Here is a 13,045-nt window from a genome sequence, read left to right on the forward strand (position 1 = left end):
AGGACTCCCCAGCCAGTGAGGAACCAAACCTGAACAGTCAAGCTTTATTTTTACAAAAATGAACATTGTAGCATGTCTTAAATTCACTAAAACTGCAGGGTTCCCTTTGTCCATCCTTGGTTTTGAAGGAAGACCAGGGCCCAGTGCCCCAGGAATGAGTCCCCAGCCGAAGAGCTGGTCAAGGGTGGGGTCTGACTGAAGTGGAGGTTGGGGGTATTGGCAGTCTCCCCACCTCCTTCAAGAAAGGGGCAGGGAGGGACCAGCTGGGAAGGCTGGAGTACCTCACCTCACCTCTGAGCAGCCCAGCTCTAAGAAGGGGTGGGCCTCTCCAGGCCAGATCCTTGCTCTGGCCAACAGGGAAGCCAGGCCCGGCTGGGTTCAGCTGCTCTCTCCTGAAGCAGTAGGTCCCTTCTCTCCATCTGGTTCCTGGGAAGGCCCCTGGGTGACCCTAATGCCCAGGAGTCAGCAGCCTTTACCTTGGCGTGCCCGAGCGCCATAGTCACAGGCCAAGGAACACAGGCACAGTGGGGGAGGAGGTATCACTGTCTCCTCCAGGCAGGAGAGGTCCCTGAGTAGCTGGCTTTCCTGGCCCACAGGCTGGGGTGGCCCTGTCACGGGTTGTGAAAGTCCAGGACGTGGAGGTTATAAGATAGCGCAGCATAGAGATGCTTGGTGGTGAAGCGCAGGCAGTACACAGGACTGCTGAGGGGGGTCGATGTCAGCGGGAAGGCCTGCAAGGGAGGGGCAAGAATGGTGATAGCATCCCAAAGGGGAGCTGGGGGAGTCCAAACCCAGGACTTCCAGGCCCAGTGCAATGGGACAGGTGCTACTGTAGGCTTTCTCCCACCCTCTCCAGGCACACCGCTCCCAAGTGCAGCCCCTAATAAGAGTCCTGGCATCCTGGAGGCATGAGGGGGCGGGGCCCTTACGTGCAGGCAGGCCCTTTGGCGCCGGTCCCACAGTCGTACAACGCCGTAGTAGGAGGAGCCAGTGGCCAGCAAGTGGTTCCCATCCGTCTGCAGGCAGTACAGGGTGCTGTCATGGGGCTCCTCCCACTCCATGACACACTTCCTGTCCAGGAGGAGGAGATGCAGGGGGAGGTTTGAGGGTGCCCTCCACCTCCACCCCAGCTTCCCCAGGGGCCTTAGGGAGCCATTCTGGCTGGGAGAGGCTGAATCACCATATTCTTTTAAAACCACTTGATGGGGGAAGGCCTCCTCAGTAAAGATCTTTCTCACCAAGTCCGTGACCCCAGGCAAGTTATGCCTCATTTATGCTTCATGTGGCCAGACTTAAAGAGGCAAGAAAGGCCTCAAGAAAGCTGGGCGAATGCTGAAGGACAGCACTCTGATGGCTCCCAAAGTTCTTATCAGGGCCTGGTGGCTATTGTCTCCTGGACCACAGGACCAGGGCTGCCAGGATGAGGAGTCTAAGCTTGATCTTACCTTATCAGTTGCTCTCTACCAGCCCCTGACATGGAGTCTCTGTCCCTCTCCCTGGGCCCACAGGACTGGAGGGAGGGCTGGGACTGGCGCGGGGTTCCCACCACCTGTCCTCCCACCCAGCACACTCACCGGACACTGGCACGGAGGTCCCAGTAGCGAACGTAGGTGTCATAGCCACAGGACAGGAGTGTGGAAGGGGACTCGTACATGACGTCCAGCACTCCAGCCCCTGGCGGAAAGTCACTACCCAGGTGCGTCATCAGCTGCCCACTGGGGAGAGAGGAGGGGCAGAGGATAAGAGGTTGTCCCATCTTGGCCCACACACAGTCTTTTAACCTTCAAACAGCATCAGTCCCTGGGGCATCATAGCTCTCCTTCCTGAGCTAGAATTAGACTCCCTTAGGATGGGGACACGGGAGGAGATGCCCTTGACTCCCACCCCTCTGACTGGGTCCCAGTCCTTGCCCTTCCCCCTCCCCCAACTGAAGGCCTCATCAGTCAGCAGCAGCCCCTCCATCACACCTGCACCCTGGCTGCCCACCACCCAGCCACTCCTCCGCAGGACGATGAATGGGCCTTGCTGAAAGGGTCGGGGGGACGGACACACACACACACACACACACACACACACTTTACACTCCTTGATCTTGTAGGTCATGCAGTTCTGAGCTGCCTGAGTCCAATGCCTTAATTCCTGCCTGTAATCTGGGGCTCAAACCTCATTGGGGATAAAGACCACACAAAGGGAGAAGGGGAGTCCCAGGAGATGTTAAAACAAGTAAACACCTTTGTGTCTGGGGAGAGAAATCGCTGAGAAAGCAGCTTAGCGGGCTGGTCCCTGGTGTTCCTGGCCCTGCTGGCCCCCGGCCCGGGGCTAGCACGCCTCTGTGATCACAGCCCCCAGCCTGCTGGGCTCCAGCTTGCTCCCCCTACTCTTGCCCCTCCCGGTGGCCGAGAGCAGATTACTGAGAAGAACAATTTCTTTGTGACTGTGTAATTCCCTCCGTGACCGCGGCAGTGGGCAGACCCCCTCACCCTGATGCCAGAACCCTAGCAACCACGTAGGGGGGCCTCCTGGCCCTAGCAACTACCCCTCGACATCAAGTGTACCCACTAATCCCTGTGGCTGGGGGACGAGTAGAAGCAGTGAGTTTCTGCAGAATGACTGGAGGGAAGGAAGATGAAGGGGCCTCCTCCAGGCCCAGGCCTTCAGCTTTGCCCAAGAGATGCTGGGCCTTCTCCATGGCATGAGAGGAGAACAGGGCCATGGACCCTTCACAGGTAAGAGGCCCCAGCATGGGGTAGAGAGCAGTTCGTGGTCTCATCAGCCCAGCTTTGGTTGAAGTAGTGTTCACCAAAGAGCTTGAGGCAGACTGGCTGTCAGCTGTGTGTGACTGTGACCCTCAGCTCCAGTCCTTCCACCTCACACAGACTGACCCTAAGCCTCCGTTCTCCTCAGTGGAGCCGCCATCTTCCCTGAAGACTAAAGGAATAAAGGAGGAGGCTGTTGGTTCTTTTTTGCCCACTCTGCCCTTTCCCCAAGAGCCCAGGGCATGGAGATGGCCCCAGCAAGCAGCACTGTTGCTGTCCAGTCAGGAGTGGGGAATAGGTTAAGTCAGCACCCCTACCACCAGCCGCCTTCCCAGGGAAGTGCTTCTTCCTGTAAGATGGTAAGTCTCTGTGTGCTGGGGGATCCTGAGAGGGTTCTGGCAGAAAGCCTCCTCCCCACAGCAGCATCTCCTAGAGATCACTGACCCAGCTCCCAAGAAGGCTTGCCTTCCCAGGTGGGCCACCTGCCATGATTCACCACCCCTGGGCAGGCCAGAGCCCTGAGAGGGGCTGGGGTCATTTTCTTCCTTTCCATCTCTTGCTCTCATATAATGGGTAGGGGCTGTTTTGCTCCATAGTTCTCCCTCCTTCCAGATTTGGGGGCCCTGCCCCCTCCATTAGTGAGGCCTTCAGGAATGACTGAGAAGCTCTCCCCTTTAATCTATAGAAGTAATTTCATGTTTGTCTGTTTGAAATAGAAGATGAAAGGCAGTGGGGGCTGGGGGGCCTGAAGCCCAGCATGGCTCTACCTGCCCACCCCTGGTCCCAGGGTTCAGAAGGAAGGAGAGCTGGGCATCCATGGACTGAGGGTTGGCAGCAAAAGGGCCATACCCAGACCGAGTTGCCAACCAGGGCCCCTGCTTGGGCATCCAAGCCACCACTGGAAAGTGTCCTGCCACAGTGTCTGCAATAAGAAACATAGAACCCTACCCTCTAGGGAGACCCAAGGGCTGAGTGAGCACCAGCCCCTGGCAGCCAGGACAAGTCTTGAAAGCCCCTGTCTGCCAGCACGGCCTGGCCAGGGCCTGAGGAGTTCCTGCTGCACTGGTTCTCTGATTGTCTGCAATGGCCACACACACTAAATGGGCCAATAAAAAGAGACAGTTTCTTTTGCCTCTGGACCTGAGACCTCAAGGCTCTGTTGTGCAGTGCCCGTGAGGTTAAGTTCAGAGCATAAGCTGACACACCAGGCTCTGGGAAATGGCCTGTCTCTTCAAATAGCAGCCCAGCAGTGCCATAGGAGCCCTGCTGGGGCTTTGATTTGGGAAAACAAACAGAAATGGCACCGTGGGCCCTTCGTGGCCCCCCACCCCAGGACCAATTTAACTAGAAAACTCTAGCTCAACCGCGCTGGTGGAGGGAGCACGATCGGCCCTACAATAGCCCCAAACTTTGGGGGGAAGGGGGACAAAACAAGCTGTCTCCTCAGCCCCTCCTCCCGGGCTCCTTTTCTTACTGCAAGTGTGTTCTTGTAAAAACGATTAGATTGCAATTTGTATAATGTGGTGACCCCCAAATTCAGACATTTCACCCCTTTTCTCTGGAAAGAATGTTAAGAATGCTTCTCAGCCTCTCACTGTTGGGGGTGGGAGGGGGGTGCAGAGCCTTGGCTGTTGAACAACTTGTGTGGGAAAGGGGCTGCTGCTCAGAGCCTCAGGCCAAGACGGGAGCAAGGGCCGGGTCTGTCACTATAGAGGGCCAGACAAAAAGTCCACTCCCTTCCAACTCCTGCACACAAAGCCTGGGCCTCCAGGAGCCACAGGGCTGGGGGGCCCCCACACCAGCCTCCCCCGAGCCTGACTCCAGCAATTCTCTCTTGACCCAGGAAAAGATAAAGACAGATGGGGCCGCCCCTGTGAGCCTGATGAATGAGACCAGGCCGGGGAGGGCTGCCTGAAGGAGACCTGTTCCCGCAGCCTGGCTGTGGGCGGCCTCCCCTGGGAGTCTCCAATACCTGGGCAGGAAAAGCAGAGTGCAGTCTCATCCCAGGGACCCTTGAGGGGATCAGATGAGGGAGTTGGGTCTCCCTGGCTCAACCCGCCCTGCTGCCCAGGCAAGTCCCCTGAAGCTGGAGGGGAAGGAGGAGGACAGGAACTTCCTGATAGTCGGAGAGGAGGAAATTTAACACTAACCCCTGGCCCCGCCATCACCATCTTTGTGGGGCCAGCTAACTGGAGGTAGGTATAGGCCTTGAAGACCAGCTATCCCGTCTGGGAGAGGCCTTGAGAATCCAGGCTAGAGTTGGGCACAGAGGGACAGTCCATAGCAAGCCCCCATCACCCCACCCACCCTACCCCGAGTCTGGGCACTGCAGGCCAGGGAAGCCTGGTGCCCTGCTTCACTCCCTCACTCCCTCCCTCCCTCCAAGCTCCCTTGTCCCAGCCTACACACACCTCCCTTGGCTGTTCTCCCTGAGCTCCCAGCCCAAGCTGTGGCCCAAAGAAAAGTCCTATGCTAAAGTGCCCTGAGGGAAGATACCCCTGGCTCCACCTCCTCAACCACATCTAACAATGCCCATGGCCCCCACACCATTTACAGCCACTGTTAATACACTGGGTTCCTGATGATGCTCCCTGGAAAGCCTATAGGTGCTCATTCCTGCATCTCACACCCCATTTGGAATGTGCAACTGCAAAATGTAACAATGGCTTTTGGAGGAGAGAAAGGATGGAAGCGTGACAAATAGCTCCTTTCCTACATCTCTGCCCCCAGGGGACAGATGGCCTGAAGGTATAAGCTGGGCCCAACTTAGTTGCTAAGAGAATGGGAGGTTTTTCCTCCTTTCTTCTCTTCCTTCTTTCCACCCCTCCTCCCCTCTTTTCTTTTCTTTGATCAATAACTATTTACTGAGCACCTTCTGTATACAAGGCATTGTGCCTAATAGAAACTGCGAGGAGATGTGAGGTGAGACTTTGGAGGTACTGTCCCTTCCTCAAGGAGTTTTCAATCCACGGAGGGAGAGAAGTCTGTCATGTATCCAACTAACAACATAAGGGGTGACCTAGTGGGTACCAGAAGAGAGATGAAAGAGCATCTTATAAGGGGGACAGATAAGAGAACATTTCTGGCTGTGCATATTGAGTGATTCTTCAGTGAGTGACAGGGCTGTGACAGGCAGTGACAGGAGAAGGGGGATGGCTCAGGTGAAGGACCAAAAACAACAGAGGTGCAGGGCTGGGGCACCTGGTTTGGCTGGAGGTGTGAGTGTGTGAAGGGAACAAGATGCCGGGATCTGACTCCTGGTGTGCACTGCTCAGACAGCACAAGAGCCAGGAGGCTTTGCAGCAGGGAGTGGTTGTCCTCGCCCAGCCCACTGGTGGTGAGGGTGAGAGAATTAAAGAAGCAGGCAGGTCCTGCGTGTAACCACGAAGTGGTAGAGACCAGAAGCCCACGGAAGCTTTGCCTGCCCCAGCACCCCTAGGTGAGTGCAGAGGGCTCTTCTCAAGCACAGGCCCCTCACATGCATGTGCGTGCGTGCACAGTCCCAGCACCCACCCGTGCACACGTGTTCAGACACAATGGCTCAAAGGCCAGGCAGCCGGGCAGCCCACTTTGTACTGCTAACAAGGGGACTGTAATTACAGGAAGGGGCAGCCGGGCAGATAAAAGGATACAAAATTTCAACATCTGTTGCCATAAAGGGATAAGGAGAAGTGAAACGCAAAGTATCAGTTTGGTGTCAGCAGGCAGAGAGCCAATTTCAAAGAGTTCAGGGGGACAGAGGGGACAAGAAAGAAAAAGGAAAGAGGGAGGGGGAGAAAGAAAGAGAGAAATTACAGGGTTCCTTGAAGAGGTAAAGAAAAAAAGAAAATGAAAAAAGCTGTCAGTAATACTTTCAAAGGAGAAGGCAGATACTTTAAAGAGGGGCAATTCCCATAATCACACTGACTGAGGGCCAGGCCCCCTGTCCTGGGTGGAGGTGGAGGGTGAAGAGACAAAGCCACACCTGGGTGGGATGGGCAATAATGGTGCCCTCAGAGTGGCCCAGCCTGTGCTCAGGACACCAGTTCCTTCTGCAGACGGTTAGAAAGGGCTGCAGCCAGACACCCCTGCCATTCCAAATGCCATCGGATGCCGTGATCTATCTCCTGTGCTCAGTCCAGGGTCCCAAGATAAGATCCCAGCCTGAGAGGAGGCTATTCCAGGCCACAGGGTAGCCGATAAGGTGGCCCTATGAGTGCTCTAAGGGTCACCAATTCCAGCCATAGGGGTGAGGATCAGGGAGGACTTCGTGGTGGAGGTGCTCTTTATGCTGAAGAGTGAGCAGGGTTTCATTAGGCAGAGAGTGGGTATTCCAGACATAGGGGTCAGCTAGAGCAAAGGCTCAGAGGGGAAAAATATAGGATGTCAGAATGTGTGAGAAGAATGTGTCCTCTGCCCCTGCCTTTGTTAAGAAATAGGAGACTTATGGGGCTTAAGGATGGAAATGGAGGAGTAATGGGGAACCAGGAATGACACTGGCCTGAAGGGGAAGGGGAGATGAGGTGGGGCATGCAGGAGCCATGCACACCCTGCCACAGTGCCCCAGGAGTAGCCAAGTCACCAAAACCCATCTCTACCCCCTTCCCTACCCAACAGTCCCAAGACTGGCATAGGGCTATGGCCAGACCCACTGCGCCGTCTCCAGAGCTGAGATCACAGGGCTTCTCTATCCTGGTTCCCACCTCCCCTCTGCTACTGGGGTGCCCATTGTGCCCTGATCTTAGGGCACCAATGCTAGATCCAGCTCAAATGCGCCTTGGCAGAAAAGGTAAAACCTACAGCAAGGGCAAGCCCAGGGAAAGGTGTGTGTGTGTGTTGTCAGGCCAGTCAGAAAATTCACCCGGGGGGAGGGATAAATTAGGAATTGGGCATTAACAGATACACACTACAGTATACAAAACAGATAAACAGCAAGGACCTACTATACAGTACAAGGAACTATATTCAGTATCTTTTTATAACTTACAATGGAAAAGAATCTGAAAAAATATATGTATAAAAATATATATAACCGAATCACTTTGCTATACACCTGAAACTAACAACATTGTCAATCAACTATACTTCAATTAAAAAAGAAGAAACAGCAATAACAACAAAGAGAAAACCCACCGACTCCCTGGGGACTTCCAGCAGTCCCACACAGACACCTCAACACCTTCCCTGGGGCTGAGCCAGGGCTCTGCTCAAATGCAGAGAACACAAGCCTTAATTCCTCTAGACCCAAGACTCAGTAAGAGGATGGCTTTGGCACAGTTTCTCAAGGCCTAATGGGACCACAGGGCCTATCTAGGGATACTTCAGTGGTTGGCTATTGGCACAGTCTGTCAGGATAGAGCCCTTGGGGGCTGGGGACTAGGCCAGAAGACCATCTACCCTCGGAAACAGGAACACCCTGGCATGTCCAAGTTAGGTGAAGAACTCCATCTTTCTCTCCATCTAGTTAGAAATTCCCTCTCTTTGGGCTCAGCTCTAGAAGAGAGAAAGGCAGAAAAGGAGGAAGGGAGAGGGGGACAGCCAAGCTCCTTGCCATCTAGACAGTGGCTTTGTGCCCATGGCTGCTCTCTGACCCAGCCAGAACCTCCCCCTCCCTAGCCCAGAGGGAGAATAGTTTTCAGGCATCTTGGTGAACAAAGGGCTGAGGGAGCCATGGTGACCTTGAAAGAGGTCCCCAGGCATTATGAAAAGCAGCCTAGGCTTCCTGAGGATGTGTACCTGAGAGACACAGATGGATGAGGGTGCACTGGTGCCCAAAAGGGCACCTATACCTCTGAGGTATGTCCCAGCCCCCACCATCATCCTGAGGGCAGCCTCTGGGGGGCAATGCTTTGAGCAAAACTGTCCCTTCAGTACTCCTCCCCTCCAAGTCATAGCACACACATAAAAGAGAAAATCCCAGCACTCAAGTTTCAGCGGTGACAGGTTAAAAGCAAAGAATCCACACAGCACTGCATACTGCCCCACCACTGAGTCCTGCCGGCGTTGTTGCTCCACCCTCCAGATTGGCCTGTCAGTCAGGCTTTGGCATTATTGAAAGATCAAACTCTGTCCTGCCTGTTCATTACCTTAATCCTGTTTTCTACATGGCTTTATTATCTGCTTGGGCTTCTCTGGGAAAGACAGCTACAGATAGTCATCCTGTCCATCAGTTTCCTCCCATTAAAAGGGGATGTCTCCACCAGGGCATCTTTCCCTTGGTCCCTGAACCACTGGTCCTCCAAGCTTCCCTGGGATAGAAGAGTTTTTTAAGTAAGGCCTGGGTCCTCTCAGTGGTGAGGAGGGGAGTCCAGGGGCTAGAGAGAAGGCAAAGGCAAGTGGCTCCCAGGATGGCCAAAAGGTGCAATGGCTGTTTCTTGTATGGCTCCAGTGAGAACTGAGGCCATAGCTGCCTTGTGCCCATTTTCATTTAGGTCCTTCCTGGGTTCTGTAAAGACCCAGTGTCTGGGGTTAGTGAGGTCTTAGGGATTCCACAAAAGAATGCTGTTGAAGGAGCTGGTGCCTTAGAACTCCATCCTGACCATAAATCTGCACCCAGAGCACCCCCAACAAGGCAACCACAGGCAGGAGAGGCCACTCAAAGATTACTCAACCTTCGAGATAAAGCTGGGCCACAGTGGGGTCGTGCACACCCTCCCCACCCCCATTGTCTGCCATCCTGGGCCCAGGTCAGTGATGATGCCAAGCACAACCCATTACATTACATTAACAGAAGGAGAAGATCTAGAAGAAGGGAGGTGATAGCACTGGCCACTTATCAGCCCACACCTGGTGTCCTCAGGACTCAACTGTGAACACCCTGTTTCAAGAGGGATCAAATCATATACAGGTGGCCAACAGGTACATGAAAACATGCTCAACATCACTAATCATCAGGGAAATGCACATCAAACCCACAATGAATTATCACGTCATACCTGTCAGAATGGTTATTATAAAAAAGATGACAAATAAGTGTGGTAAGACTGGAGAAAAACCCTCCTGCACTGGGGATGTAATGTACAACACGATAATTAATACTGCTATATGTTATTAAGTTATTAAGAGTAAATCATAAGAGCTCTCATTACAAGGAAATTTTTTTTCTATTTAATTTTATATCTATATGAAATAGTGGCTGTTCACTAAATTTATTGTGATAATCATTTCATGATGTAAGTCATCATCATGCTGTACACCTTAAACTTACATAGTACTGTATGTCAACTGTGCCTCAATAAAAGTGGAAGGAAAAAAAGATTAAAAAAAAAAAAAAGAGGGATCAAACCAGATAAATTAGAGAAACTTTCAGATGAGAATGGTCCTGGAACTAGTGTGAGACCAACACTGTAGGCCACCCATCCAGCTATTCCTCACCTTCTTCCTTGCTGACCAAACCCTGATTCTATGCCTGCCCCTTCCCTCCCCCACTGCCAGTGTGCATGCCGGAAAAGCTGGGCCCCTCCCCAGGCCCAGAAGATGTGTCTCGGCTGTTCATTCCATCTCTCTTATTGGGGCTTGGTTTAGGGTATGTACTGGAGCACAATTCTGGCTCACTAAATATGAGAAGTCTGTTTGGGAGCTCCTGGGAACAGCTTCCTCATCTTAAAAAGGGACCCCAGGTAGGGACATGTCCTCTTCATTCCTTCTCCCCTTTGGATGCTACATTATGAGTTGGTAGAGCTATTATAAACAAGCCTGAGGGCAAGAACAAAAATGACCTTGACTGGGTGGCAAAGCAGAAAGCTGAGGAGAAGATGGGCACTCATGGTCTCATTGAGCTACTAATGAATCCATCAATCCTGGAACCAATCAACCATCCAACTTCTAAAGTCCTTGTCATTTAAGATACTAATAGTCCCTTTATAGTCTCAGCAACCTGAATTAGGTCTTCATTATTTATAGCCAAAGCCACCTTAACTGATCAGCTACATTTATGAGCAATAACTGAAAGGCCTCCAACTTTTTGGCCTGGAAAAGACCTGGAGGAGCAGGATCAAAGTTTTCAGATATTTAAAGGCCTGTCCTTCAGAGGACAGGTTCAACTTGCTTCTTATACAGGATCACAGCTCCAAGAAGATCAACCTTTGATGAAGGGCAAAGGCAGGCATCCCAACTCTCAGAGCTTCCCAAAGATGTAATGTGGTGTTTGGGAAAGTTGTTAGGTTTCCTATCTCTCTGGTTGGATGGCCATCAAGAGAATATTATAGAGAAAACCATATTTAACTGAAACATCTTGTGTTATTTTTTTTAAAAAAGTCTTTTGGAAAGATTGACAATATGATGAATTTTTCAGGAAAAAAAAAAGTTCTGGCTAATACTTTCCTAGGGAGACGGAAGGAAAAGACAAGCTACAGCAACAGAGGCAGGAGACAGGCAGGAAGAGCACCTTCCCTGCTCCCGTAGATGATAGCACTGACAGCCAGGAGGGGCCTGGGGTGAAGGGTTCTTAGACTCGACGCCAAAAGCACAACTGATGAAAGAAAAAGTTGGTAATTTGGACTTAATCAAAATTTTAAAGTTTTTGCTCTGCAGAAGACCCTGTTAGGAGGATTTAAAAAACAAGCTACAGACTTAGATAAGATATCTGCAAGCCATATATCTGACAAAGGATTAATACCTAGAAGATATTAAAACCCTCAAAACTCAACAGTGAAAAGGCAAACAATCCAATTAGAAATGGGCAAACAACTTGAGCAGACATTTCACCAAAGAGAATATACAGAAGGCAAATAAGCATATGAAAAGATGTTCAATATCATTAGCTGTTAGGGAATTTCAAATTAAAACCATAACACATCCATTAAAATAGCTAAAATAAAAAATAGTGATAATACTAGATGTTGTTGAGGATGTGAAGAAACTAGATCTCTCATACATTAGGGTCAGAACATAAAGTGATAAAGATACTCAAAATACTTTGGCAGGTAAAAAATTAAACATACACTTACCAAATGACCCAGCAATTGGATTCCTGGGCATTGATCCCAGAGAACTGAAAATGTATGTTCACACAAAAGCCTACACACAAACGTTCATAACAGTTTTATCTGCAATAATCAACAAGTCAAAAGCAACCCACGTGTCCTTCAATGGGTGAATGCTGGTCAATGGGGAAAGAAACTTTGGTATATCTGTACCAGGGAATACTTCCAAGCAATAAGTAAAGTACTATTGACAGATGCAACAACTTCTGTGGGTTTCAAGAGAATTTCACTGAGTTAAAAAAAAAAAATCTCCAAAGGTTACATACTACATACATTATTTAACTTAGATAATACTTTCAAAATGACAAAACTATAGACATGGAGAGCACATAAATGGTTGTTAGGGGTTAGGGATACGAGGGAGAGGAGATAGGGAGGAGGATGGGTGCAACTATGAAGGGGTACATGACCGATCTTTGTGCTGATGGAATAAACAGTTCTATATCTTGATTGTGGTAGTGGTTACATGAATCTATGCATGGGATAAAATTGTAAAGAAGCACACACACACATAACTGCATCTGGAATAAAGGTCTGGATTGTACCAATGTCAATTTCCTAATTTTTATATTATATTGGATAAGATATTACACAGGTACCTCACCTTCCTGTTTTTGTAACTTCCTATGAATCTATAATTATTTCAAGTAAAAAGTCAGAAAAAAAAAAGAATGGCAGGTAATCAGATGAGAATGTGTCAAGCCTGCCAAGGCAGAGAATTGTGAATGAAACCTGAATGTACTTTAACTGTTCTGTACTGTTATTTTTATGGATCTGTAGGCTACTTCCAAAATTTATTTTAGAAAAGTCATCTCGGAGGATAGATAGGATTTTATGTAGCCACATAGTCAGGCACTCCTAAGAGAAAAAGTTGGAGAAAAGTAAATCCAAATTGTTGTTGTTATCATAAATTCTACATGAAATTATTTACCTATTATAAATTATTTCAACCGTCTCCTCAAGCTAACACAAACGATTCCATGTGAGAAGGCGCCACAGCAGAGGCTGTCAGTGGGTTGTGGGGCAGGGGCCTTCCCAGCCTCCTCCTGTTCCACGCGGCCAACTGAAGCAGGGGCTGCCTCGGCTGCTTTCCCCTACCTCCCAGCCACTCCAGCCCCACCCCCACTGGAAGCCATGGTGAACACAGGAAGCTCTTACCTGTTGAGGTCCCAGATTCTTAGGGGTGAGAAGTGCCCACAACAAGCCGTCCCTGTCACAAAAGAGCTGCCAAACAAAAGGAAAGCAGAGTCAGATCTGGCCTGTCAGAACTTGTAGCAGAAATGGCTACACAATGCTCATTCTCCAGGGGATCGTGGGGTTAAGCCA

General features: G+C 50.6%; 1 protein-coding gene across 6 annotated transcripts in view; it reads right to left on the bottom strand.

The window, feature by feature from the left end:
• Positions 1-13,045, bottom strand: part of FBXW4 (F-box and WD repeat domain containing 4) — an 85,080-nt gene that overhangs the window by 7,671 nt on the left and 64,364 nt on the right. For 2 of the 6 annotated variants that reach the window (XR_010381975.1, XR_010381976.1), the window contains exons 6-9: positions 12,878-12,943; positions 1,575-1,715; positions 930-1,071; positions 477-731 (exon numbers count right to left, since the gene is read on the bottom strand). Coding sequence is in view for 4 of the 6 variants with exons in the window: in XM_031461631.2 (XP_031317491.2) it covers positions 612-731; positions 930-1,071; positions 1,575-1,715; positions 12,878-12,943 (469 nt within the window). In the remaining 2 variants the exon portion in view is untranslated. Of the gene's footprint in view, positions 1-30; positions 732-929; positions 1,072-1,574; positions 1,716-12,877; positions 12,944-13,045 lie in introns of those variants that run through there. The other 4 variants (XM_064488351.1, XM_064488350.1, XM_031461631.2 and 1 more) reach the window with 3 other exon arrangements.

This window comes from Camelus dromedarius, chromosome 8, assembly GCF_036321535.1.
Source record: "Camelus dromedarius isolate mCamDro1 chromosome 8, mCamDro1.pat, whole genome shotgun sequence".
Taxonomy (NCBI): domain Eukaryota; kingdom Metazoa; phylum Chordata; class Mammalia; order Artiodactyla; family Camelidae; genus Camelus; species Camelus dromedarius.